This window comes from Sinocyclocheilus anshuiensis, unplaced genomic scaffold (genome assembly GCF_001515605.1).
Source record: "Sinocyclocheilus anshuiensis isolate Anshui unplaced genomic scaffold, SAMN03320099.WGS_v1.1 scaffold1038, whole genome shotgun sequence".
NCBI classification, from domain to species: domain Eukaryota; kingdom Metazoa; phylum Chordata; class Actinopteri; order Cypriniformes; family Cyprinidae; genus Sinocyclocheilus; species Sinocyclocheilus anshuiensis.
The window spans coordinates 116,298-142,996 of NW_015536540.1; the positions used below are offsets into that span (position 1 = coordinate 116,298).

At 37.5% G+C, this 26,699-nt stretch overlaps 1 protein-coding gene and 1 long non-coding RNA gene across 4 annotated transcripts in view; both read left to right on the top strand.

The window, feature by feature from the left end:
- The first annotated feature begins 6,591 nt into the window (after positions 1–6,591).
- LOC107696911 (cytosolic non-specific dipeptidase-like) lies at positions 6,592–14,352 on the top strand. 2 transcript variants are annotated; one of them, XM_016497485.1, is made up of 12 exons: positions 6,592–6,701; positions 7,069–7,170; positions 7,385–7,528; positions 8,205–8,367; positions 9,245–9,333; positions 10,028–10,228; positions 10,503–10,587; positions 10,967–11,127; positions 12,612–12,776; positions 12,888–13,029; positions 13,599–13,746; positions 13,960–14,352. In XM_016497485.1, the coding sequence occupies exons 2-12, from the start codon at positions 7,111–7,113 to the stop codon at positions 14,024–14,026; spliced, it is 1,425 nt and encodes a 474-aa protein (XP_016352971.1). In that variant the 5' UTR covers positions 6,592–6,701; positions 7,069–7,110; the 3' UTR covers positions 14,027–14,352. The 2 variants fall into 2 exon arrangements, with proteins under 2 accessions (XP_016352971.1, XP_016352979.1); XM_016497493.1 differs by lacking the exon at positions 6,592–6,701 and adding an exon at positions 6,706–6,789.
- A 2,139-nt stretch (positions 14,353–16,491) lies between these two features.
- The window catches only part of LOC107696927 (uncharacterized), a 44,725-nt gene continuing 34,517 nt past the window's right edge, over positions 16,492–26,699 (top strand). Inside the window, exons 1-2 of one of the 2 annotated variants that reach the window (XR_001635138.1) lie at positions 16,492–16,611; positions 17,760–17,905. This is a non-coding gene — a long non-coding RNA (uncharacterized LOC107696927). Of the gene's footprint in view, positions 16,612–16,781; positions 16,874–17,759; positions 17,906–26,699 lie in introns of those variants that run through there. The other variant, XR_001635139.1, reaches the window with a different exon arrangement.

A 26,699-nucleotide genomic window follows, 5' to 3' on the forward strand; every position in this document is an offset into this window, starting at 1 on the left:
GGATGAATTCATGATGGGCTCGCTCATTTTATACATTTAGCTAATTTTGAACAGAAAAAGTTACATAGTGCTGCTTTAAGCTTTAATGATAACATTTGTTGCAAATTGCCATAGAAAATATTTTTAGCCCTTCTTGACTTTTTTGTAGGTAGGAAGTCCTTGTCTTGTATCTTTGCGACTGTAAGCTAAAAGGTTTATTGGCTGGTAACAATGTGTTGAAATTTGATAGACATAAATGCATGTTATTTTGCACAGACAAGGTTAGTAAGTGATTGTATCACATCAGTCTTGTGGCAAGTCTTTTGTAACGGTTTCTCACTTTTTATATAATTATTTCTGTTGTATGCCACAGCTGCTGTCAGTAAAGTTTGTCAAATGTGCAATTGCATAATATGTATTGTACGTGGAACATTCTAGACGACTTGCTTGTTTTCTTCCCCAAAAGCACAGAATGTAGAGTTGTCTCCACCTACTGGTGAACTCTACAAATTCTTTAGTATTGTGGATTAAAGGGTTAGTTCACCCAAAAATGAAAATTATATAATTAATTACTCACCCTGATGTCGTTTCAAACCCGTAAGACATTTGTTCATCTTCGGAACACAAATTAAGATATTTTTGATGGAATCTTAGAGCTGTCTGACCCTGCATAGACAGCAACGCAACTGAAATGTTCCCAAGTCCAGAAACGTAGCAAGGAGATCTGTAAAATAATCCATGTGACATCAGTGGTTTAACCGCAATTATGCGAAGCTACGAGAATACGTTTTGTGGTCAAAAGAAAAAAAATAACGACTTTATTCAACAATTCGTCTCCTCCGCATCACCCTGGTGCCATTTTGGAGAATATCTGCTGGACGTAAACAACGTATGCTGTTCTGTGTCAGCTGCGTCACACGGATACGCTGTTTCCGTTCAGATCAAATCACAACAATGTAAAAAACAGATCCGGCGTGATGCAGCTGACACAGAACAGCAATTGTTGAATACAGTTTTTTTTTATTTTTTTTATTTTGCGCACAAAAAGTATTCTCGTAGCTTCGTATAATTGCAGATGAAATTTTATTTCTTCTCATCAACATTGGACAAGATCTGAGCATTCAGCAATATGGTCATTTGGACTATTAAATGGCCTTGTTTTGGATTTTCAACTTTATATTTAAATGTGTTTACACCGTTGCAGTTGTGGTCACAAGTCTTTTATAATTTTGTCCTTCTAAAAATGTCACTGTACATTAAATGGATGAATAAGTGTTGATTGTGTTTCTGCTGTTTGTATTTCTAAATTGTAATTTACCATGACAGCGTTAATTATTAGGCTATCCATATTAAACATGTCAGAATTAAATATATGTTCAGCTAAAAAGCCGAAGGCCATACCCTAGTACGGAGACAAAACTGGTAAATATATGCTATGACAAAATGTAGTTAAGACAATATTTTGATATTTATCCCATACACACATACACATACATATACACACACATTGTTGATATATATTATATATACGTACACGCATTGTTTATATATATATATATTTAACACAGTAGAATAAGTATTTTAAACATAATGCCCGCAGTAAATATAAAATATATGCTCAAAGCAGTGTTAATGAAGAATATTGCTATATAGTTGAGCTAGGTCATATTTCTGTTAGTTCTAAATACTTTTTTCAGAAACAATGTTTATAATGTCCAAAAAAACGTTATCTAAACATCTATTGTCTCAAGGTCTACCTCTGCATGGATCCCCACCAGTTCTTTGGAAAGGTCAACACAATGTGTTTGTCGAAATTAAGCACTCAGCGATTGAGGTATGACCTTGTTTAATATTCAGTTGAGTTTTTAAACACTTATCTTGAGATATACTACTTTGTATAAACCACTGATTCTTGTTTTCCCAGGATAGCACTTTCCAGCTGGATTACCTTGATAAGACTAGAAAAGTACAGGTAGTGTCCTGTGTACAACACAAGTTACATTATAAAAGGGTTGTTAGAAGACAAATACAAGATTCATCTGATCCCATTACTTCAATTTCCTTTTCCACAACACTCCCAGCCGGTACTTATACTGGCAGTAATGATTGTGATGTATTTGGCTTTGGATGGGGTTTCTTAGACATCCCGTCAGTTCCTTACCTTACATTTGTAACCACAACTGAAACAGCTGACAGCCTACAGTCAACCCAGGTCATTAAAACCACTGCAATTCCTCAAATTAAACAAACAGCTGTGACTGAAACGCATGTAGAATTTGCATCTAGATTTACAACACCCTCAGTTGGCGCAAGAGGAATTACAAGTGCTAAAGCATTGTTTTCTGAGATGACCTCCATCTCCACATCCCCAATGGGAACTAGCACTACTTCGGAAGCCATTTCCATGCAACCTGTGACAAGATGATTCCTTTCTCTACATCACATGTGAAAACAACCATACCTGTGGCAGTATAAGGCACTTTCACTCATGAAAAGAATACTGAAAAACTCCTTTAGTTGTTTAATAGCAGTTTAATAATTCGTTTCATAGCAGCTAAGACGGTTTACTTTTTCCACATCTCATGTTGAGACTTCCATACCTGTGACAATAGAAGCCACGTTCACTTACAGAAAGAGTACTGAAACTCCTTTAGTTAGCACCACAGCTACTGGATTGGACACATCTACAGCTGCAATAACTGCTGAAGCACCATCATCTCCTGAATGATTAGAAACTATAGCCAAGTCTATGTCCATCTCCACAACACCCGTTTAGTCGCCCATCACAGCAGAAATTGGCAGTACTTTACCAAACACTTTGATGGTCTCAACAACAAATGTTGTAAGCACCAGCCCTATGGAAGCCACTTCTCCAGCACTCACTTCCATTGATGGAACATCTAGAACAACTTCAGATAGCACAGCAGATGTTGTACTGGGGAAATCCACACCTGCATTGGCAACTACTGTGGTTCCAACGTCATCTGTTAAAACAAGTTGTTTCTTCCCCATCAGCAACATCTACTGAGAGAATAACATTTGGAACAGCACCATCAGTAGGTATTGTATTGGATACAACAACACCTGCAAAAACTATTGATGAAGCTTCAACATCTGCCAAAGTGTTATCTGTCCCCACAACACTTACTAAAACTAATTTAATAGAAGCCACTTCAGCTAAAGGGATGGCATCAGGAATTGCTTTGGAAATGTCCACATCTGACGTGACAGTTTCACCAACCTCAGCTGAAACTACATCTGTCTCCACAACACCATTTTCAACAGCTCCTGAAGTACCAATCCCACCTGAAACTACCTTTGTCTCCACAACCCCTGTTGAAACTTCTTCCACAACCATGACAAGGGCTGGAGCATCAGAGATGACATCAATTTCCACATCCCCTATGGGAATTATCACTACTTCAGAAGCTATTTCCACGCAACTTGTGACAACTGGTGAAGTGGCAACAACAGCTAAGATTATTCCTATCTCTACATCACAAGTTGAAACGTCTATACCTGTGGCAGTAGAAGCCATTTCCACTTACACAAAGAGTACTGAAAAAACTCCTTTAGTTGGCACCACAGCTACTGGATTGGAAACATCTACAGCTGCAATAACTGCTGAAATACCATCTTCTCCTGAGATATCAGCAACTACATCCAAGTCTGTGTCCATCTCGACAACACCTGTTCAGTCGCCCATCACAGCAGAGATTAACACTATACTGTACTTTACCAGCTACTTTGATGGTCTCCACAACAGGTGTGGAGAGCACCAGTCTTATGGAAGGCACTTCTCCAGAACTCACTTCCACTGATGCAAAAACATCTAGAACAACTCCTTCAGATAGCAAAGCAGACATTGTATTGTGGAAATCCACACCTGCATTGACAACTACTGTGGTACCAACGTCAGATGAAATTAAGTCTGTCACCACAACATCTGTTAAAACCACAGTTGCTCCTTCCCCATCAGCAACATCTACTGAGATGATGACATTTGAAACTTCACCGTCAGTAGGTAATGTATTGGACATAACTACACCAGTTCCCACAACAGGAATTGTACTGGAAAGGTCTACACCTGCAATGACAATAGCTGAACAAACAACCTCAGCTGAAACCATGTCTGTCTCTACACTATCTTCTGAAACTGCTATTGTTGTTGAAACTAGTGACGTTGCAGAAATGGCTCTGTAGCACCCATGTCAAGTAACGAAATAACTCCTGGAGCCACTCTCCCAGCTGATACTTACACTGGCAGTAACGGTATTTATATATTTGGCATTGGATGGGGGTTTTCAGATATCCTATCAGTTCCATACCTACCAGTTGTAACTACAACTGAAACAACTGATAGCCTACAGTCAATTCAGGTTGTTGGATCCACCACAATTCCACAAAATAAACAAATAGCTGTGACTGATGCCCATGTAGAAGTTGCATCTAGCCTTACAACTGTTCCAGAAATTACTTTCCTAACACCCATGTCAGACGAAGATACACAATCTGAAACCATTTCCCCAGTAGATACTTAGACTGGTAATGCAGTTGGCTTTGGATGGGGATTCTCTTGATATGCCGTCCGTTCCTTATGTACCAGTTGTAACTACAACTGAAACAATTAAAACTGACAGTTGACTCAGGTTGTTAAAATGACCACAATTCCTCAAATTAAACAAACAGCTGTGACTGATGCTCATGTAGTGTTTGTTTGTTGTTTATAGACTTACAACCGTTTCAGAAATTACTTTCCTAACACCCATAGGGTTGCCACTTTCAGCTAGGCAAAATAAGGGACACCCATTCACAACCCTTCCCCCATAAAAAAAAAACTCCAAGGACACAAATAATCAGTGAGGAACTCATAGCTCAACAATAAACCATGAGAAAACATGCTCAAGTATGTAAACTTGCAACAGAACACATTAATATTGCTATTTTAAATTTGATTATTTATAATGATTCATTATTATTAGTCTTTCGTTGACAGTTCTGCATCTGTTACCTGGATGGGATGATTTTTTAAAAATTCAATTGCTTAAATTAGGACTACATTATTATGTAATTATTTGTCCCATTTTTTTATCTAAATAATTTAGCAGTGTTTAAACTTTAAAATGCCAAATTGTATATGACATATATGATTATTTATTATGTATATATTTATGATTAATATAAATGATCAATTAAACAGGGTCTAACATTAATTATAATCTATTAATTCATCTGTCTAATAATGTCTAAAAATATAATAATTGCTGAACCACTTTCTCAATACATCGCTTGTTGTATTGGAATTAGTCATACTTTAAGTTTGAAAAACTTTGATTCCAGTAAGAGTAATACACGTGTGCTTCTGCGCAACAGCAATTATTTGTCCCTGTCCTTGACTCTAGCTAGTGTTTATGCTGCAATGTTTGTCTTGAACTTTAATATTGCCTTACAACTATAAAATTGTACGTACGTATGTCATCTTAATTTGCTTTTATAATGTCTAAAGATGTTTAAACATGCTTGCATTTGCTCTGCACATTTGTAAATGGTTACCCCTTTAAAAAAACTGATGATAATGACTAATAATAATAATAAACCAATGCCTTGTCAACAGTCAATATTAAATTCTTTCATGACTGTTTTCTAATTTGAGGTTTCACTTTTCAGGTGATGTCAGTTGTATATGTGGTTTAAAGGGATGATTACAAGAATAATACCTCTTCTAGGGTTCCAGCAACTTTGATGTGAATGCTTAACAATAACTAGTCAAAATGCATTTACCTTGTCAGTTTCTCCCAATACATAAATGCAGAATTGATTGCAGTCCATATCTGAATTTAAGTAGAATATAAATGTAATTTGAAAAGAAACTGCATCAAATATCGTTTTTAATGGAAAGATTTAATTGTTTGGTTGATGTCAACCAAAGGCAACATTGTTGCTGAGGCCATTTTTTCTTCGAAATAAAAAAGAAATATGAAAAAATGTAAATAAGTCTAAAGTTTTAAAGGGGTCATATGATGCGATTTCAAGTTTTCCTTTCTCTTTGGAGTGTTAAAAGCTGATTGTGCATAGATAAGATCCCTGAAGTTGCAAAGACTAAAGTCTCAAAACCAAAGAGATATTCTTTATCCAAGTTAAGACTCTGCCACGCCCCCCTAAAACGGCTCGTTCTAACACGCCCCCACATATCTACCTCACTATGTGGAAATATTTGCATAATGCCACCCAAATGTGCAGGCAAAGAAAGAAGGCGTGGTTTCAGTAACCGCAGTTAGTGTTGATGCAGCCATGTCAGGGAGACGCTGTGTGTTTCTAGGCGAAAGCAAAAGCACTTTATTTGGCCTTCCGAAAGTAGATGCATTTAGGAATCTTTAAGATCACTTACAACAGAACAGCAATGCATTTTATGGACGACCGTTTCTTTAAAACTTTTTGTGAAATGTTTTTTTTTTTTTTTTTTTGAAAAGTGAGAAATACCGCTTGGTTTAATTTATTATTGTCTAATGCAGTGACATTCATACATTTAAAGTGCTGCTTAAATGTGAAAATACAGTATGTGAAAGCCTCGTCCTCACTCCGACCTTTATTTTGAAAGCCATTAATCTCGTCTGAACTCATGAGATGCTGCTGATGGCGTTCTTCACACACACCACTGTTCTAAAGAGATACAGCGCAGTTCAATTTGAGTTAACTTCAAGACGTTAAACTGTTTTTGCTCCGTAAGTATGCAGTTGTTAGCCATTGCAAGCTAGCTATATTTAATTAATTTCGGTGAACGACTTATTAGGCTACTAAGGAGTTTTACTAGTAAGCGAAATATATATTTTTTTATTATTATCAATAATAAGGTTAAAACGTTGGTTGAGATTGACATTGTCAAAAAGACGTTTGTGTGTTACATATTTTTAAACAACAGGTAATGTTACATTGTATCCTGTTATATAGCTGTATAGCGCAACGTCTCTCAGCTCTTCTACACTGATATGGGGAATATGATATTGTCAGCAGTTACAGAGTTGGGAGGAGTTTCTTTTCCTTTCTGGAAGACAAAAACTTTTATTACACGTCAATTTTTCTTTCTTTTAGGTCAGTTCTTCTGTCACTGCGTGATTGGATCACTGTGCAGCAATGTCTTGCCTTCCAACTCTCTTCAAATACGTCGACGAGCACCAGGACGAGTATGTTGAGGTACTGAGATTATCTTTACTACATTGTATTATATTATATAGCCAAAACTTGGAAAATGTGTATACTTTTAGCTAAGATAGTTAAGATTTTTTTTAAATGCTCCTGTTTTTTATTTATATATTTTCATGTGTGTTATTCAAAACGTTTGATGACTTTACTGTTACTTGACATGAATATCTTTTCTAACGGAAATGTGAACACCTTGTATTTGAAGCGCCTGGCACAATGGGTTGCTGTACAGAGTGTGTCTGCCTGGCCAGAGAAACGAGGAGAAATCAAGAAGATGATGGAGATGGCAGCCAAAGACGTTGAGAGACTGGGGGGAACTGTGGAGATGGTTGACATCGGCATGCAGAAGGTGTTTAATTTTTCTTCGAAAATCAGTTATTATGAATGTCCTGTCATGGAATTGGAATTTTTCTTTTGATGTCTGGCTTTGGAATTTTTAGTGATAACAGCCTTTAGCACAAACATCACAGGCTGCTTCCTGCTTGGTCATTTTTGTGGTTGACCATGTGACTGCATGTGTCACATGCCCTACAGGATTGCAGTTGTGTAGTTATGCTTTTAAATGCGCTAAACTAAGGATCATCGGCATGCAGAAGGTGTTTAATTTTTCTTCGAAAATCACAGTTATTATGAATGTCCTGTCATGGAATTTGAATTTTTCTTTTGATGTCTGGCTTTGGAATTTTTAGTGATAACAGCCTTTAGCACAAACATCACAGGCTGCTTCCTGCTTGGTCATTTTTGTGGTTGACCATGTGACTGCATGTGTCACATGCCCTACAGGATTGCAGTTGTGTAGTTATGCTTTTAAATGCGCTAAACTAAGGATCAGGTGAAAGTGAACGCTTATATGCCTAAATTAGTGGTTCCACCCGATATTTCGTCATTATCCGATGTTGTTCCAAATATGCTATTGCTTTTCCGAGAAATTTTGAAGAAGATGGTTCCTATGTCTTGAGAAAAAGTTGACACTCAGACATAATTTTACATTTTTCATGCATTGCCTTTTTCTTGTTTTAATTTAGTTGCCAAGTGGTGAAGAGATCCCTCTTCCTCCAATAATTCTGGGTAGACTTGGCTCAGACCCAGGCAAGAAGACTGTGTGCATTTACGGGCACTTGGATGTGCAGCCAGCCAATATCGAGGATGGCTGGGACTCACCGCCCTTCACTCTGGTGGAAAAAGATGGTATGAGTGTGCACGCACAAGTCATTGTTTTTAAAAAAAAAAAGGTGTACAGTAGCGTTCTCTTGGGATTGAGGAGACTGATGCTAGCATCAATTTATTAATGAAGCCTTTGAGTGTATGGAAGAAACCTGTTAAGACCAAATGAGGTTTTACAATTGATTTGCTTCTTTTGCAATACTCTGCTCCCTCCAGGTAATATTTCACATTTGATTTGGCTAAAATTAGTCACCACTAGCATTTTTTGAAATTGTTTTTTTTTCCGTCCTGCTTGCATGTGGCTGTTGACACAAAAAAGGAAGAAATCTCACCGACTCAGCATGTTACATTTGTGTCCCTCCAGCCCAAAGAGATTTCAAGACAAATCCTATTGTCTCTTTTTGCTGAGATAGATCTGACGCGTAACCTTGTGACCTGTCAGCTGATTCCCATAAGGTTTTTTTTAAGCTGGGACAAATGTATATTCTTCTTAAACAAAAATTATTCATTTTAGATTTGCATATCATTAAAACTGTTAATATTTCTTGTTTTATATAGCACATTCAGATCTGTCAGATGTACCTCCTTAATCTATGTATGTTTCCTTTTTTTGACAAAATTTCACCAATTCTGAAATTTCACAACTAGGTTCAGATTTCAAGATTCTCTAAAATGGTCTTTTTTGTGTAGTAATTCACTAGTAATCTGTTGCAACTGGCATAAAGTTATAGTTTTGCTAAATTAATACCAAGGCCATGCATCTGTGAGGGCTTTATATGCACTTTGATATGTACTGTAAAATGCTTGCTGAACTGAGATTGTAGATCGAAATGCTTTATAATCATTACAGTTTATGACATTTTATTTGACTGTGGCTCATGCTTCATTTAATTGTCTTTAGGTAAAATGTACGGACGTGGATCTACGGATGATAAAGGCCCTGTGTTAGCCTGGTTCAACATCATTGAGGCCTATCAGAAGATTGGACAGGTGCAAACACTGTATTTTCTTCCCAATGATACTGTCTGCTTACTTATTAAGCCTGTAACACCAGTGCAAAGTCCTCAAGTATTTCAAACAGTATAACCATATCAGTGGGTTAAGATGCTAGATGTTTAGCATTGCCTGCTTTATTTAATCTGGTTAAAGTAACTTTAAATTTAAACAATACGGAATGTAAATTAAAAATTGCAGTTGTATGTGCACCTAGTGTGACTGAAACTGAGGAACAACTGAGGCCAACACTGCATATCATTGTGTTAAATCAATTTGCATCGCATACTTTCCTCGCCTTATCCAGCAATTACCTCATTATCTCCTGAGTGAACTGTCACTGCTTTTAAAGTTACTCGTTTACAGACAGCAGAACAGTGCAAAGGTTGTTTTATGATCTTTGATAATTTTAAAAGTCTTTTGTCAAGTTAATTTAATTAGCTCTAATTTAATTAACTGTAAGCTTAATTGTAATGTTATGCAGTGTTTCTATGATGCATGACAAATACTAATAGAATACTTGTCCTTTATGACAAGTTTTAGAATAATAAAATGTTTGGTTTCTAAAGAAATACGCATTTTCACAATTTATAGGAACTGATCTATAGATTTATATTGACTGAAAAAACACTATGTAAAGTCTTTCATTTAATGGAATTTTGCACTAAAAACTAAATGTACTTGATCACAGGAACTGCCCATCAATATAAAGTTCTGCTTTGAGGGAATGGAAGAGTCTGGATCAGAAGGATTGGACGAGCTGGTTTTCTCTCGCAAAGACTCTTTCTTTAAGGATGTGGACTACGTCTGCATTTCTGACAACTACTGGCTGGGGAAGACCAAGCCCTGCATTACCTACGGCCTGAGAGGAATCTGCTACTTCTTTGTTGAGGTAGGAGCTATTTTGTTACTTTAATGTCAATAGAAACTTAAGATTTGTAGCAGTGGTTAAGCAGTGGTATTTAAAGTTAAACTCTGACTTCATGTGTATATATACTAACAGTATGCATATAGCGGTTATAAAAACAAAAGAATTCAAAAGATTTTAAAACAATGAAATGTTACTTAAACATTCTTTAATGAAAGAAAGCATTAGATCCTCACAAAGGCAAAGTTTTGAGATTTTTCTCATATCTGATTAACAAGAGCAAGTCGTATGTTTTAAGGTGAAATGCTGTGATAAAGATCTTCACTCTGGCGTGTTTGGAGGATCCGTTCATGAGGCCATGACTGACCTCATAGCTCTGATGGGTAAGACTGATGTCTACATATTCCTTAGGTAGAAAGAGGGTCAGTAGGTTGGTCATAAAAATGTATGACAGGGATTTCCTTGGTTGTGTTTGATTACACTGGGATATGTCTTTTGTTGACCTTCTTAAGTTACCTGTCAGTTTAGAGCAGTTGTCAATGATTTCCTCTTGATTAGCTCAACTCGCAATGATGAACCATAAACAAAATTATTGGTGTTTATGTACCATTATTGCTAGGGATGCACCGATATGAAAATTTTGGCCGATACCGATAACCGATAATTCTTTATTTTTACCGATATGGTGGCCGATATATCGTGCATCCCTAATTATTGCTTTTGCTGTGCTTTGAAAGTGTTTTAAGTATTTTGTATTTTTAGGCTCTTTGGTGGATAACAAGGGGAAAATTGTAGTACCAGGGATATACGACCATGTGGCTAAACTGACTGATGAAGAGAAGAAGCTCTACGAAAAGATCGAGTTTGACATGGAAGAATACGCCAAAGATGTTGGAGCAGGCAAACTGCTGCATGACACAAAGGTAGATCCCCCCTCTTGTCTTTTCACATTTTCAGTGTCCGCTGATGTAATTTTATGTTTCTGTTGATTCAAGTCAGGGCTATTTTTATTATTAACTTAAACTAAAACCATAAAAATTCCTACTTGAAATAAAATAAACATAAATAAATTGTGTATATATACAGAATATATATATATAGAGTTCATTTGCAAAAACCGATAAACACCACTTAAAAAAAATAAGCTGAGTTCACACTTTACTGCAGAAGCCGACAAGCGCCCTTGTTGTTTTTGAACAGAAACTGATAAGTCCATTTTAGCGAATCAGCACGCTGTATTCAGGTCAGGTGACAAATTAACTTAAACTAAAACCATGAAAATTCCTACTTGAAATAAAATAAACATAAATAAATTGTGTATATATATATAGAATATATATATATATAGAGTTCATTTGCAAAAACCGATAAACACCACTTAAAAAAAATAAGCTGAGTTCACACTTTACTGCAGAAGCCGACAAGCGCCCTTGTTGTTTTTGAACAGAAACCGATAAGTCCATTTTAGCGAATCAGCACGCTGTTCTTCTTCAGGGCGAAAAAGGAAAATAAAAGCTGAAACGTTTTCTCGGAACTTTGCAAAAGCAGCGCGTTACAGTGGTGATGGAAAAGCTCCGTGTATTGCGTGTAATCACATCCATACAGTTTATGATCACAACAACGTTTGTCAGGCATCTACATTGTCATCTGAGGAGATTACAAAGATTAAACGAGTACTTTTTTTAAAACTCTAAAACATGAAATGTGGAGTTCTCTGCTTTTGCCAAAAAACGACTGTTGGATTTATCTGCTTTTGCTATAAAACAAACTTTTAATATAAAAAAAAAAACATTTTTACAACTTTAATTTTGTAAATTACCTGTATTTGTTTCAGTTATTATTACCTAATCAAAACAACCCAACTGCAGTTTGATTGATATTACTTGGAATTCGTAATAAAAAAAACATGATTTCTTATTGGTTTTTGCAAATGAACTCTTCATATATATATACTTAACTTACACTTATTTTATTTCAGCTAATTGCCAAGGCAACATTTCCCATTTTCGTTTCGCTTAAATTGAAGTACTAAAATAACTAAAGCTAAATAAACTAAAAAATATGGAAATATAAAAATGATAAACACAGAACAAAATTAATTGAATTAACTCAAATTAAAATGAAAACAAAAAAGATACAAATAAAATGTAATTCAGAATAATAACCAAAAAAATAATAGTATGTCAATCTAGTAAATGATAGTAAAATAACACTGACTCAAATAGGGGTGTTAATTGATTAAAATTATTTATTATAAACTATTGTAATAATGATACGATTTTTTTTTTAAACAAGACTGTTTCAAAAATTGGCATTTTTAATAATGCTGCCGACATTTATATAAATTCATGTTTTATGTTCAATGATATGTATATTAAGCCAAATAATATATTGGTTTATTGTGCAGGAGCAAATTCTGATGCATCGTTGGAGATTCCCATCCCTTTCTTTGCATGGCATAGAGGGAGCTTTCTCTGAAGGAGGAGCCAAAACTGTCATTCCCCGCAAGGTCATTGGCAAGTTCTCTATCCGCCTGGTCCCTGATATGGATCCCAAAGTGGTGGAGAAACAGGTTTGAAGTTATTTGATCTCATCCAACCTCAAAGAGTCATCTACATACCTTACAGACATGACTGTTGTGCTACAGACGTGCTTGTGCTCACATGTGCGGCTTATCTTATAGGTAATTACCCATGTGGAGAAGAAGTTTGCAGAATTGCAAACTCCCAACAAACTGAAAGTGTACATGGGACATGGAGCCAAGGCCTGGGTGTCTGACTTTAACCATCCTCACTACATGGCTGGCAGAAAGGCCATGAAGACTGGTAAGACACAACATATGGTATGACTGTAGATATAAGACTGCTCATGTAATTCCAGTCTACATTGACATGAAATACCAGAAGTTACCAGAATACCAGAAGAAAAGTAGTTTAAAAAAACATGAAGTAATGTCTGAAATTACTGCATCTAAAACACTTTCCCTCATTCATTCATATACATTTTAAACACATTTTCATATTGATTTCAATAAAGACCATAGATATTTAAATGCATCAACTACCGATGCATGATATTTATATAATGTTGATACAAGTGTAGCAATTTTTCAAAACATATCAATACTGAAATAGCTATAATAACGGTTTTAATACTCTTTTCTCGCAGCATCGATACACTGATACCAGCTGTGCTTTCTCGCACTCTTTTCTCTGACATAGAGCTCATGTACACCGCAGTGTAATGAAAAACATTTATAAACCTGTCGTCCAACGAAATACACAATGACATATTTGACTTTGATCTTGTCAAAGCAACAATGTGGCCTTTTTCCTTCTAATTCCTTCTAAACACTTGTGGCTTAATGTAATTCTGTATCTTTCCCTGATGTTAGTATTTGGCGTGGAGCCTGATCTGACCCGTGAGGGAGGAAGTATCCCGGTGACTCTAACCTTCCAAGAAGCAACCGGCCAGAATGTCATGCTGCTGCCTGTCGGTTCTTCTGACGATGGGGCTCACTCACAAAACGAGAAACTCAACAGGTAATGTTTACGCATAGCTATGTCTTGTTATTTAGGTGTGGCTGCGAAACTGCAAATGCATATGATAGCAGGTAATCATTGCTCTCATAGGCCAATTTTATTTATGAGACCTTCTTATCTGATAGATGAGATGCTCTTGGGATGCTTGAAAATGTTAATGGCAATCTTTTACATTTTGTTTTTCAATATCTTCCCCCTTTTTTGCCTTGACAGATCCAACTATATTCAGGGCACCAAGATGTTGGGAGCTTACTTCTATGAAGTATCTCAGCTTAGCTAACTGGAGTGTCTGATTCAACGTGACTAGACTGGTGTATTTTTAATTGTCTGAAGATGTGAATGAAATGCTTGGATAAGGGTACGGTCTCTAAAAGAATGCTGCATCATACAAGTTTTTTTTTTCTGCCGAGGATGGCATACATTGAGGAAATGGTGGTAAATGGTGATAGTATGGTAGTAGTCTGAGCCAAATGACCTGATGATAATCTGACTGTTTCATGCAGTATCACATGTGACATGTAAAAACAACAATCACTCTTTGCTGCTAGATTTCTCAGTTATATAGTCATTTTCAAGGCATGATATGTATTTCCACCCAACTCTTTTTATTTTTTGTTTAGTCCAGTTCTCTCTATAATAATCCATCAAGCAAGTGTTTTGAGAGGACTGGTGATGAATACAATTTAGACCAAATAAGCATACATTGTCATTTCAGTCTTATATATATACCTTGTCACTGTAGCACTAGTCTGTCTCCCAGTGTCTTAATATCCAATTTCAGATAGAGTTATATCAGAGGAATTATTTTTGAGTGAACTCTCCCTTTAATATGGAATATAACATAATCTGTTATCTGGTGTAATCTGTTTACATATGACAAATGCACTCCTATAATAAAATGCAAATGATCTCCTTAAAATTCAACTTTGATTACATTTGATTTTTGTTTTTACTGTCATTCACTAAATGTAGACTTTAAAAAGCATATATCCATTATAACATTTAAGAAAAAAACTACAGTTTCTGAAATAAATAATTAATTGTATAGAATTGGTTGGAAAATGAAAGCAATACTGGTCTGTGAGTATTTTAATTTTTTTTACAAACCCTCAAATGGTGATCTTTTATTCTTAATTCCATTCTGAAAATAATTTTTCACTTTCAACTTCTGTGTGCATTTTGATTGGGCTTTTAAGGATTTGAGAATGTGCCAAAGAGCATCTTGTGTTTCAGTGGAAGCAAGAAAATCTGACCCTCTGTTCCAACAAAAGTATATATAGTCAATGTCACAAATTTGCATATTTGTTTAGGGAGCAAGAAACCGTAAAGAATATCACACGCACAATATATCACACAATATTATGACCACTTAAAATAAATATTTTGTAGCATTATTGATTTCTCTGCTGTCACTTTTGATCAATTTAATGCAACCTTGCTGGATTAAAATAGTGTGTGTGTGTGTGATTTATAATGCTACAAAAGATTTATTTTCAATTGTAATATTTCACAACATTACAGTTTTTACTGTATTTGAACAAACATTAAAAAGTAGTTTTTTTTTTATATTTATTATTTTTCCTCAAATGACTTATAAGAGGCATTGACTTTAAATTAGCTACATCCAAGATATATATCCGGACCAATCTATAGTTAAAAATCATTGTAAAAATGCTTTTTTTTTATGCAGCTGGCCACCTCACTTTAGTTCGTGTTTGAGTATATATAAACTCATACACATGTAAGAAACTAATCTAAACACTTTTGTTAGATGACATCCTTTACTCATCCTTCTATTTTACAATGGTGTATTTTTAAAGTGCGTGTTTATGTGCATGCTGATGTCTGATGCTCACAGGTAGACTGACAGCACACTGGTAGTTCTGCCCTCTATGAGCGGTAGGTCACATTTATCCCGTGCCTCCTCCATTATAGCCCCAGGAACGGTGCAGCCACAGCCAGGCGAGGTAGATGAATCCAAATGGACAAACTTGTCTGGTGGCGCTATTTTCCCATGACACCCAGTCTCTAAATGTGACCAGACAGCCTATCTCTGCCCTTAAGATTTTTTTTTTTACGTCTCTCCCTCTCTTCTGCTACTGCTCGGAACAGTTTCAGTCCATCTGACTTTTTTTTTTTGAACACACCATGTTGAAATGCACATCGGCTTTGTGAGAGATCTTGGCCCGTGGCAATGGCTGTCAGTAGGAAGAGTTGCAGAGCAGGAGAATATGAATATGAAACTGTTTACCAGGCCTCGCTGTAAGGAGCAGAGCCATATTTCATCAGGTCTTACTGGTTCAAGAATGTCAGACCTCTCAGCAAACACAGGTTGTCCTGTCTGTGATCTAAATTTGTCCATGAAAAGGATTTGCTGGTTTGATGTTTAACAAGACAAGACTGGAATGCATTATTGAGCTTAATAATGCAGAAAATGATCAACAGTCTTTGCAAGCTAGTACCAATGCAAATTTTGACCCTGTTCGTTTGCTTGTAGAAGTATCAACATTTTTTCGCCGCCTTTTAGTAGACGAAAGTAAGCTAACATAGTTATATACAAGGTCATTGTTTATATTTAGCCCCGGGCCCAATAAATAGGCTGTATTGTGGTGTGAAGTCGTTCTTTTTTCTGATTTTTGCCACTAGATGGCGACAAATGCTCATGTTATTTTCAGATTTCAATGCATGCGGTTTTCAGTTTAACAACCAGGTTCCATACGTGGTGTGCGTGCATTTAATCTTTGAAGCACTTCTTAAACCATATTCTTTTAAAGTAAATTAATCACTGTAGTTGCTAGTATCAAAATACCTCGTTTTTACTTCTGTAAAACTTCAGTGAATGAAAATCGAAATTATGTCCAAAGGGTAAGAAGCTTTCAGACTCGTGCCATATTCAGAATCGTTTGTTTATAACAGTTGTGGCGTATATCAAGAGACCACACTTGCTTTTTAGTATAACCGCTAATGATATTCATTCTTTCAAACGCTGTAGTGGCCATAGCATTTTGTCTGCAATTATGGTTAGCAGGAAAAACCTTTTGCTTTGGGGTTGTTCCAAACTTTTGAGTGACGATTTCTGCTGACATAACGATTATAAATGCTTCAAGTCCGCTAAAACATTTTTGAGGTAAATCCTTCATATTTAACATGCCATTTAAACATGACAAATGCTGTATGAATGTATGTGTTTATAGTATATTCAGAGCTGGATCGTGAATGCCTTTTAAATTACAATTCAGTTTCTGAATTTGAATGTAGCAAACAGGATTCTAGTTCGAAGTTGAATGTAAGGAAATCGTATTAAAATGAAGTGAAATTTAAGGAAATACAGAGACCTGTAGCTATACTTTTATTGCCAAGACAAACGTTGAATTTTAGCTCGGTAAAAACATTTAAAAATCCTTGAGGACAGACAGATAGATAGGCATAGATAGATAGATATGTTTGAAATGCCAACTATAGAAGTAATTAGAATTAAGTTAATTCTAATAAATTAACCTTGGTGAATTAGAGTGGCTAAACACTTCATTTCCCAGAATGCTCTACTACAGTATACTGAATTTCTTTAAGATGCAATTCATCAATTTCCTCTTCCTGACATTACGATTTACATATTATTTTAGTAACTTCCTGTCATGAGTTGAAAGGGAGTCAGTTTTTCAGTTGTGAAATTTGCACAACCCTGGTAGTAGCAATTGTGTAGCATGTGTACAATTACCAAAGTATTGTTTATAATGCAAACCAGTTTCATTGTATTTCCCATGTTAAACCTCAGACATGTAGACACACGCTCCACCGTGTTTTTGTCTTATCGAACATGAGATGTGCGGAAGAGACAGTAAATCAGTCTCACCTGCAGCCAGCCTCCATAAAACTGAAGGAGGGAGTTGAGCTCCACTAGTTTTATGAGGTCTGGCTCATTACCAGATTACATTAGCTTGTCTCTCTTACACATTAATAAAAAAATCTTAATTTTAAAAAGTTTTCAGCAGTGTTTGCCCTTTTCCTTTCAGTGAAGTCAAACATTTCCAGCCTATAAAGACTCGTCTTGCTGCTGGAAAGAAGCCAGGGCATGTGTCCGTGTTTACCTCACAGGCACTGGGTCGCACGCTCCTTTCACGCTGATGTCAGATTGGCATGACACATGGTAGGCACTTAAGTAAGTCGCCTCACTCTTGAGCTTCTTCTTTTCACTGTATCAAATTTATATGGACGTACCGTCCGGCATTCATATCTCCTTGATGTCTCTCTCTCATGTGTTGTCAGTTGCAGCATGCCTTGTAGCACGACTCATTTCAGATATTATTCAGTTCTCTAAAGCCGTTGATCAGCATACTAAATGATGATTTCTGAACAGCCTAACACTCCCCTAACACTCTAATACAATTAGGCCAAGACAGCTCGCCTGGTTATGTTTAATGGGGATGACATCAGAGGAGATAGCAGAGAATGAATAAGTCATTCTTGGTCTCATTTCAAATGTGAAAGATTCATACCAGTAATTTAGATGACAGTATTAATTTAACATGACACTGCATTAATGGTCGATTTTAGATTCACAGAACTCGTTTAAGTGGAATGGACTTCCTTAATTTGATGAGATGTGATGGCAGCGTGATGCCACGTCTCTCTCCATCTCTCTCTCCCTGCGGCATGGCAAGCACACACACATACACAGATATTCGCCAAGCTTTAGCTGTTGTCCTCAACACGCGTGGTAACAGGGTGAGCGTGTGTGTTTGCTTGTGTTTTGAAACGAGCACACTTTTTTGTATTGATGGTTGCTGGCTTTTGAGTGAATATTTCTATTCGGATGTTAAGGCACCAAAATGTGATGTATTTAGATGGCACCTGTAACTAAAACGCACATCTACTTCATTATAATTAGAAAAGATCATACTGCATCCTAATTTTAAATTTGGTTAATATATAAATAAATGCAAATATACACGATCCTTCAGAAATAATTTTAATATGCTGATTTGGTTCTCAAGAAACATGTCTTATTATTATCATCAGTGTTGAAAACTGTTGTCTTGCTTAATGTTTATGTGGAATAGATTTTTTTTAGGATTGTTTGATTAATATAAAGTTCAAAAGAACACTGCTTATTTGAAATATATTTTTTTGTCATTACTGACACTTTTGATCAATTTAATACATCCTTGTTAAATAAAAGTATTAGCTTCTTTTTTTTTTTTTAATTCATTGTGACCCCAAACCTTTGATCTAGTGTATGTGTGTGTGTGTATGTATGATCAAATTATTCCAAATAGAAATGATTTAAATGCATTAGGATCCATTCTGTTCTTTGCAAAAGATATATCAGCCTAGAGTGAACGTAACATTATTTTAACATTATTTCATATACATTTTGTTATTCTACACAATGATAAAACTATTAATGTGTTAATAGATTACAAAAGGTTTATTTAAAACACTTAGTATAAACTTAATGGGGTCCAGATGTCTGAGACCATCAATGAAAATGCTTGTACTGTGAATAACTATTTTTAAATAAATAAATGCAAATTTTATTTCAAATTGAAATTTCCCATGTTATTCAGCCTGATTTGTGATCCCATATACTTATTTGGCTAGTGTTTGATTTGGTTACATCAGGACTTCATTTAAACTGTTTCAAAATGCTAAAACTTTACTTATTTCCAATTTTAAATGGACAAAAATCCCTAATTTTCAACGTGGTCTCAGACTTTTGGTTGCCACAGTCTCTATGTACACAGACTGTTGCTTTCCCGAAATCCCACAGCGCCCTGCTTTTCTGCAACATTTCTTCTCTTATTTTAACTCGCTCCTTTGTACGTGACTGATGATTTTCTGGGATCGTCGTCTCCTGGTTGGTTGCGGAAGCCACAGGTTGATGAAAAAGTTAGGCGTGTTATTGTCTGAGCTGCTGAGTCCCCAATGTGGCCGTGTGTCTCAAAGGCTTCTTAATGACTGGACTCTCCTGCACTCTGCCTCCCTGATGGATGGCAAGCAGGGACGGCCTCTCTTTCATCCCGACAGCCTGACTCGTCTGATTTATTAATGACAATAATTAGGAGTAAACCTCTCTGCAACCAAACCCAGAGTGATTAGCACAGTAACGATGGCGGGGAGGGGTTGTGGATATGGCGATCTGATTAATGTCGGCCATTTTGACCTTTCTGAGCCGGGCTTCTCTGCAGTCTGGGGAGAGATGAGGAGAGAGAGGGCAGCTATCTGTGGTGTCCACTCACAATTAGGTGCTGAATGAATTAGAATGCAAAATGTACCACTCAGGTCATTAGCTGTGCTGTTCACGACATGCTTATTCTATTGGAACGAATCCGTTGGTGAGCTTCTGTGTTATTTATATATGACAAAATGGCACTGGTCACTTTATTCAAGATGTTTTTTGCAGATTCTTATTCCAGCGGTGTGGTTTATAATTAGATTAAATCTTGTTTTTCTCCTAACGATCTGAATAAATCTCATCTCACCTGCATCTTGCTCTCAGAATCAGTCCAAAGTGGGAAAAGACCACTGAATTCTGCTCCACGATTACCCTTTAGTCACGTAGCGGTAGCAGACCCTTCTATTTACCTGTTTGAAAACACAAATCATCTCTGGAGATAGACACGGACTCGCTGATAACACGCAGACTCTGTGTGACATTTGATTAACGAATGTAAATGAAGGTCAAGAGTCATTTTGTGTGGCCATCTTCCCTTTGCCGGGCTCTGACAATGAAATCTTTGCAGACACCGGCTCCAGTAATGGCCACATTTAAACCGCAGTCGTTTAAGAGCTTGTACCCAGTACAGCTGCATGTAATGGAGTTGGTCAGAAAGGTCAGAGTCTTTATCTGGGTCAGATTGGAGTCAGTGAAGTCGGAAGCCAATGAATGGGAGACGGGAGATCAAAGTAAAAGCCATGTCAAGTAGTGCCGGTGAGCGATCGGGGAGCTGCACTTCGACGACCCGCTTCGGGATCGGTTTCAGCTTTCGGTTCACTGCGGTTAAGAGATGGGCGACTGATTCGGGATCTGTGATTTGTCAAAGCACGAACGATTGTATGTGTATGTTTAACCTTACCTGTGACCAGAAGCATGACTTACTTTCTTCTTCTGTAAAACACAAAATAATTTTGAAAAAAGTTTGTTCACTGAGTGAAAGTCAATGGAGTCCAATGTCAATCCAACTCAATGGACAAAAACAGTTGAATAATTTTTCTAAAAATGCTTTTTGTATTGTGCAGAAAAAAGAAAGTCAAAGACTTTTAAAGTACCTTTAAGTTAATCATAAAAATGTATGTTTGTCTTTGCATTATATAAGAATGTATTAAACCAAGAGGTATTTATTGTAATGTGCACAAAAATTTATTTTGAGTTAAAAATGTTATTACAAGGACATTTTCTGATTGTTTTTTTTTTTTTTTTAATGTCCATAGTAAATGCGACGAAGGACACCTGTGTGAACTTTTAGTTTAAAAGTCATTGCCAAAACATTCAATTTGAAAACAGTATTGTATTGTTTTACTAAATGCAGTGAATAAATACATTTTAGGTGTCTAGATACGTTATGTCCCTGCTCACTGATGTTGGCAAGTGGCGGAAACACTTTTCCTCAGTAGTTTTGCTCAGTTCCAACCGGAAACGAAGTTGAAATCAAGGCCGATCGTCCTGTCAATGAGTTCGCCGCGTTTGAAAAACGCTCTCTCCATGTAGGTCATGTAATGAAACTTCTCGTCCCTCGTAGCTCTCCGCTGCCCAAGTCTAATTTGTCCTCATTAAAAGTCCCCCTGCCTCGTGTTATTATTTTCCTGCCCCATCTCCTAAAACACAAGGAACTGATTGAAAGTGGGGTAAAGTCGGTCATCATGACATGACCTGCAGAAACAGCAGAAAGTGTGCGATGGCTGACCCCGGCAAACTGCCTGCCTGCACATATTGCACAATCCTTCATATTTAATGGGGAAACACGAGCCTGTGATGTTGTCTGCATTCTCTCTAGTGTCTGCTGCTCGGGGTGGAGTGAAGCCACTTAATGAGAATCCCCTGTTCTCCTCCATCATTTTTAAACAGGCAGTGCACTCAGCAGCCTTGCCTTCCCTCTAAGGACCCCCCCACCTGCCCCCCCCCGACATGCTGTGCTCGTTTTTGTAAGCGCTAAATTATGTATCAGCTCCTTAAATGCTGTGAAACATCGGTTTAATATGGAGTAAACTTGTTTTCCATAATTCCACACTCAAATTAGGCCAGGATACTTAACTTTGTTGGAAGCCGTCGATTAGCTTATTTTGTCTTTTAGAAACATTTACATCAGACAGCAACACAGGGAAGCGCAATTATTGCACTTTTTTTTTCTTACGTTATCCTTTATCATTTATATGGTAATAAAGTCTTACGGAGTTCATAAGAGGATGGATGGGGAAACTCTCTCAAGTCTGTTGCTTGATCTTCCACTTGGCGTTTCCTCATTTAGATTAAACTCCGACATCAGTAACGCTTTACCCCCAACAATAATGTCCCTCCGCTGGCGCGTGAGGCCTGTCCCTGACAGCAAACCGACATCTTGACTCGCCCCATTCCGTCGCAGCCAGCTCTTAACACAACTGCTATTGTTAAACGTCCTCCGCAGCCGTAATATCTTCTAATCCTCAAATAGAGTGGAGTTAAAACTACAAGCTCCAAACTATTTTTACTTGCCTCACTAGTTGTGGCAGATGAGAAGGGATCTCTGTGTAGATGATTATATTGTCATCCCCTGATCTTTACTGCTGGAGTAATTGTAAATCATTGCTTCATGGCACGTCAGAGGTTGTCGGTAGCAGGCAATTAAATGGCACAATATAATAGAGCAAATTATTGCCTGTCAGATTTTGAACAACACAGTTGGTATTTGAATTACACTTAATCATTACATGCATTAGAAAGCTCATTGGAATCCTGCTTAGGACTGAACACGAGCCATTGCATTATTTAAACCTCTAATTGTGAAAGCCATTTATTTGTGGTTACTGTACAACAAAAAGAGTCTCACCAAGCGGGCCGGCTTTAAAAGCTCGATATATCCAAATCAACGTCTTCAGACACATAAACCAAATTGGCCAAAATGGGCAATTTCGCCGGGGTGGAGAAACATTTAGCCATGCAAAGTGTTTTGTAATTTCAGACTGCGAGGATGAATATTAAATATTTACTTTTAGCCAGGCCCAAGCCAGGTCCCCTTTTTTGCATAATTCATTAGGCAAAACAGATGAGGTTATAATTTGCCTAGACGCCACGTATCTGTTTCTCAGGGGTTTCTCAGCCCTCCCTGCTCGCACCCTGGACCCAACAACCAGATTCTTCAATATGCCAAGCAGCCGATGACAAAATGTAAAAAATGCGTGACACGAGTCTTTACATTTGTAGAACTTTGTAGTGGCTTTTAATAAAGAAATACTTGATCTTTCGCAACCTGAGTGCAGATAATCCATATATGACGGATAAACGAATAATAAATTTTAGTTTTGGTTTCCTAGAGCCGCTAATTATTTGTAGCGTATTATTCAAGTGCGACGGCTGACCCCGGCAAACTGCCTGCCTGCACATATTGCACAATCCTTCATATTTAATGGGGAAACACGGGCCTGTGATTTTGTCTGCATTCTCTCTAGTGTCTGCTGCTCGGGGTGGAGTGAAGCCACTTAATGAGAATCCCCTGTTCTCCTCCATCATTTTTAAACAGGCAGTGCACTCAGCAGCCTTGCCTTCCCTCTAAGGACCCCCCCACCTGCCCCCCCCCGACATGCTGTGCTCGTTTTTGTAAGCGCTAAATTATGTATCAGCTCCTTAAATGCTGTGAAACATTGGTTTAATATGGAGTAAACTTGTTTTCCATAATTCCACACTCAAATTAGGCCAGGATACTTAACTTTGTTGGAAGCCGTCGATTAGCTTATTTTGTCTTTTAGAAACATTTACATCAGACAAGCAATGTAGAGAAGCGCAATTATTGAATTTTTTTTTCTTACATTATCCTTTATCATTTATATGGTAATAAAGTCTTACGGAGTTCATAAGAGGATGGATGGGGAAACAGAGTCTGTTGCTTGATCTTCCACTTGGCGTTTCCTCATTTAGATTAAACTCCGACATCAGTAACGCTTTACCCCCAACAATAATGTCCCTCCGCTGGCGCGTGAGGCCTGTCCCTGACAGCAAACCGACATCTTGACTCGCCCCATTCCGTCGCAGCCAGCTCTTAACACAACTGCTATTGTTAAACGTCCTCCGCAGCCGTAATATCTTCTAATCCTCAAATAGAGTGGAGTTAAAACTACAAGCTCCAAACTATTTTTACTTGCCTCACTAGTTGTGGCAGATGAGAAGGGATCTCTGTGTAGATGATTATATTGTCATCCCCTGATCTTTACTGCTGGAGTAATTGTAAATCATTGCTTCATGGCACGTCAGAGGTTGTCGGTAGCAGGCAATTAAATGGCACAATATAATAGAGCAAATTATTGCCTGTCAGATTTTGAACAACACAGTTGGTATTTGAATTACACTTAATCATTACATGCATTAGAAAGCTCATTGGAATCCTGCTTAGGACTGAACACGAGCCATTGCATTATTTAAACCTCTAATTGTGAAAGCCATTTATTTGTGGTTACTGTACAACAAAAAGAGTCTCACCAAGCGGGCCGGCTTTAAAAGCTCGATATATCCAAATCAACGTCTTCAGACACATAAACCAAATTGGCCAAAATGGGCAATTTCGCCGGGGTGGAGAAACATTTAGCCATGCAAAGTGTTTTGTAATTTCAGACTGCGAGGATGAATATTAAATATTTACTTTTAGCCAGGCCCAAGCCAGGTCCCCTTTTTGCATAATTCATTAGGTAAAACAGATGAAGTTATAATTTGTCTAGATGCCACGTATCTGTTTCTCAGGGCTTTCTCGGCCCTCCCCGCTCGCACCCCGGACCCGGCGACCAGATTCTTCAAAATTCGAAGTGGCCGATGACAAAGCGTTAAAATTGCGTAACGCAAATCGTAAAATTTGCGCCGAACTTCGTGGTGGCTTTTAATAAGGAAATACTTGATCTGAGTGCAGATAATCCATATAGAGCGAATAATAAATGTTAGTTTCGGTTTCCTGGCGCCGCTAATTATCGGTAGCGTATTATTCATATTCCTTCACAACATAGGCGGAAGTTGCTTCGCACAATATGCCACAAGGGCCAGAACAGACACCCGGTATTAACAAGACTTAAGTACTGTTGTCATGGCCGTGCCGCCAGCTCATAGATTGTAATTATGGGTTTAGCACTATACTGTGATGCGTATGGGTTGAATAACGATATTAAGAAATGGCGTGATGTTAAAAAGGATATCAGTTTTACTGGTCCGTGTAAATATGCCACAGCTTTCTGTTATGACTGTTCGTGTTTTGTGTGTAAAAGTTCATTTGTCGCTTTGTCGCAGGGGTCTTCGAGCTCGGCGTACTGAGATCTTTTTCAGAGCCCTTCCTGTTGTTGTCAAGCCATCTCGGCCTTGACTGTCATATCATATCAGCTCTCCACTCCCACCCTGTTTAAAGTACTGCTTTGGCTCATGTTACTCCAGAAGTCAGTTCCTCCAGAAACATCTGTTTCTTTTCAGAGGGAGGAGAGACAAATAGGCCCATTGTCACGCCTGTATCTGTACTCATATCGAGTCCTTTGGCTTTTCGGACAGGTTGGAATTATCGAGGGAGGGTGAAAGGCAAATAGCCCTATAGCTCAATCACCATTGTTTGGAATCAGTCAGTGGTAATATTAGTGTTGCCCAGAACACAATTACTCAATAGCGGCGTCTTTAACGTCATCTTGAATTTATCCTCTTGACAGATCCGGAGACTGATAATTTAATGCAAGTTATGATTAAAATCCCCTTACTGTCAAGCCCTTTGGAACAAATAACAAATACGTCTGTTTGGAAAAATGACAGTTTTAAAAATAAATGAAATTACACGTTAGAGCCGGCGCGGGGAGGGGCGCGCGGGAATTTATTGAGCTGCGAGACGTTGTGCGGGAGATTTAGGATTTGTGCTCGGGAGGGGGGTGGGAGAAGTTAATGACTGATTAACAACAGCAATTAAAAGATGAGGAAAAGGTATATAATTAAAATGGAAGTTCTTGCTTGTCAAGTGCGCGAGTGTCATCCATTGTGCGGCTTGTTGAAAAGCTGGAGGAAAAAGAAACCGGTACTTAATTCCAGGCTTTGGCATCGAGGAAGGGCGTTGATCGCAGACGCTTTTCTGAAGGCTGTAACTCAGCTGAAAGTGAGGCCGTGTCATTAGAAGTTCAAAGCCGTGCATCTTGTGTTGACAGTCATCGGCAGCGAATATTTGGCAGTCGGGAGTAATTTCACTTAATTAATGGGATGCATATTTGATGGGGGGAATGAAATATTCAAGCTCAGCAAAGTGGAAAAAAGGAAAGATTTAGTGCAGAGTAAAAAGGTGGAGGGATGTAATTTGTGCATTCACTTCAGAGCCTACCGGGGAATAGAGACAGAAAGATGCAAGGAGGTGAGGAGGAAATATGTGAGGGAATTCACAAACAGCGCAAAAGATAAAACGCAGAGGAAATGGGTACGGCAGAGGAGAATGGAAAAAGAAAAATGGAAAAAGAAAAATGGGAAGAGTGTGTATTGCTGCGAATATGAACTCGGAAAGATGCAGATTTTAGAATGCTGCCACAACGTTAACTCTGCTCTTCATCTGGTAACAGAACTAAACAAGCATGCAAGACTTTGATTTGATTGCAAACAGTAAGAACATGGCATGTTAGCAGCTCAAGCTGACATATCCCCCCTATTTTTGTAGCAACTGCAACTGACTTCTTATACATGATCTCTCATAAACAGAAGACACCACCACAATACAATACAATAAAATACAATAAACAGACTACATGTAAAAATTTATACATATATT

Bases quoted from the DNA above. Each gene is read 5' to 3' on its own strand.
- LOC107696911 (XM_016497485.1), top strand. From the start codon at position 7,111: ATGTCTTGCCTTCCAACTCTCTTCAAATACGTCGACGAGCACCAGGAC. The intron at 7,171-7,384 runs GTACTGAGATTA...TTGTATTTGAAG, and splicing joins ACCAGGACGAGTATGTTGAG to CGCCTGGCACAATGGGTTGC. The intron at 10,588-10,966 runs GTAAGACTGATG...TTGTATTTTTAG, and splicing joins TGACCTCATAGCTCTGATGG to GCTCTTTGGTGGATAACAAG.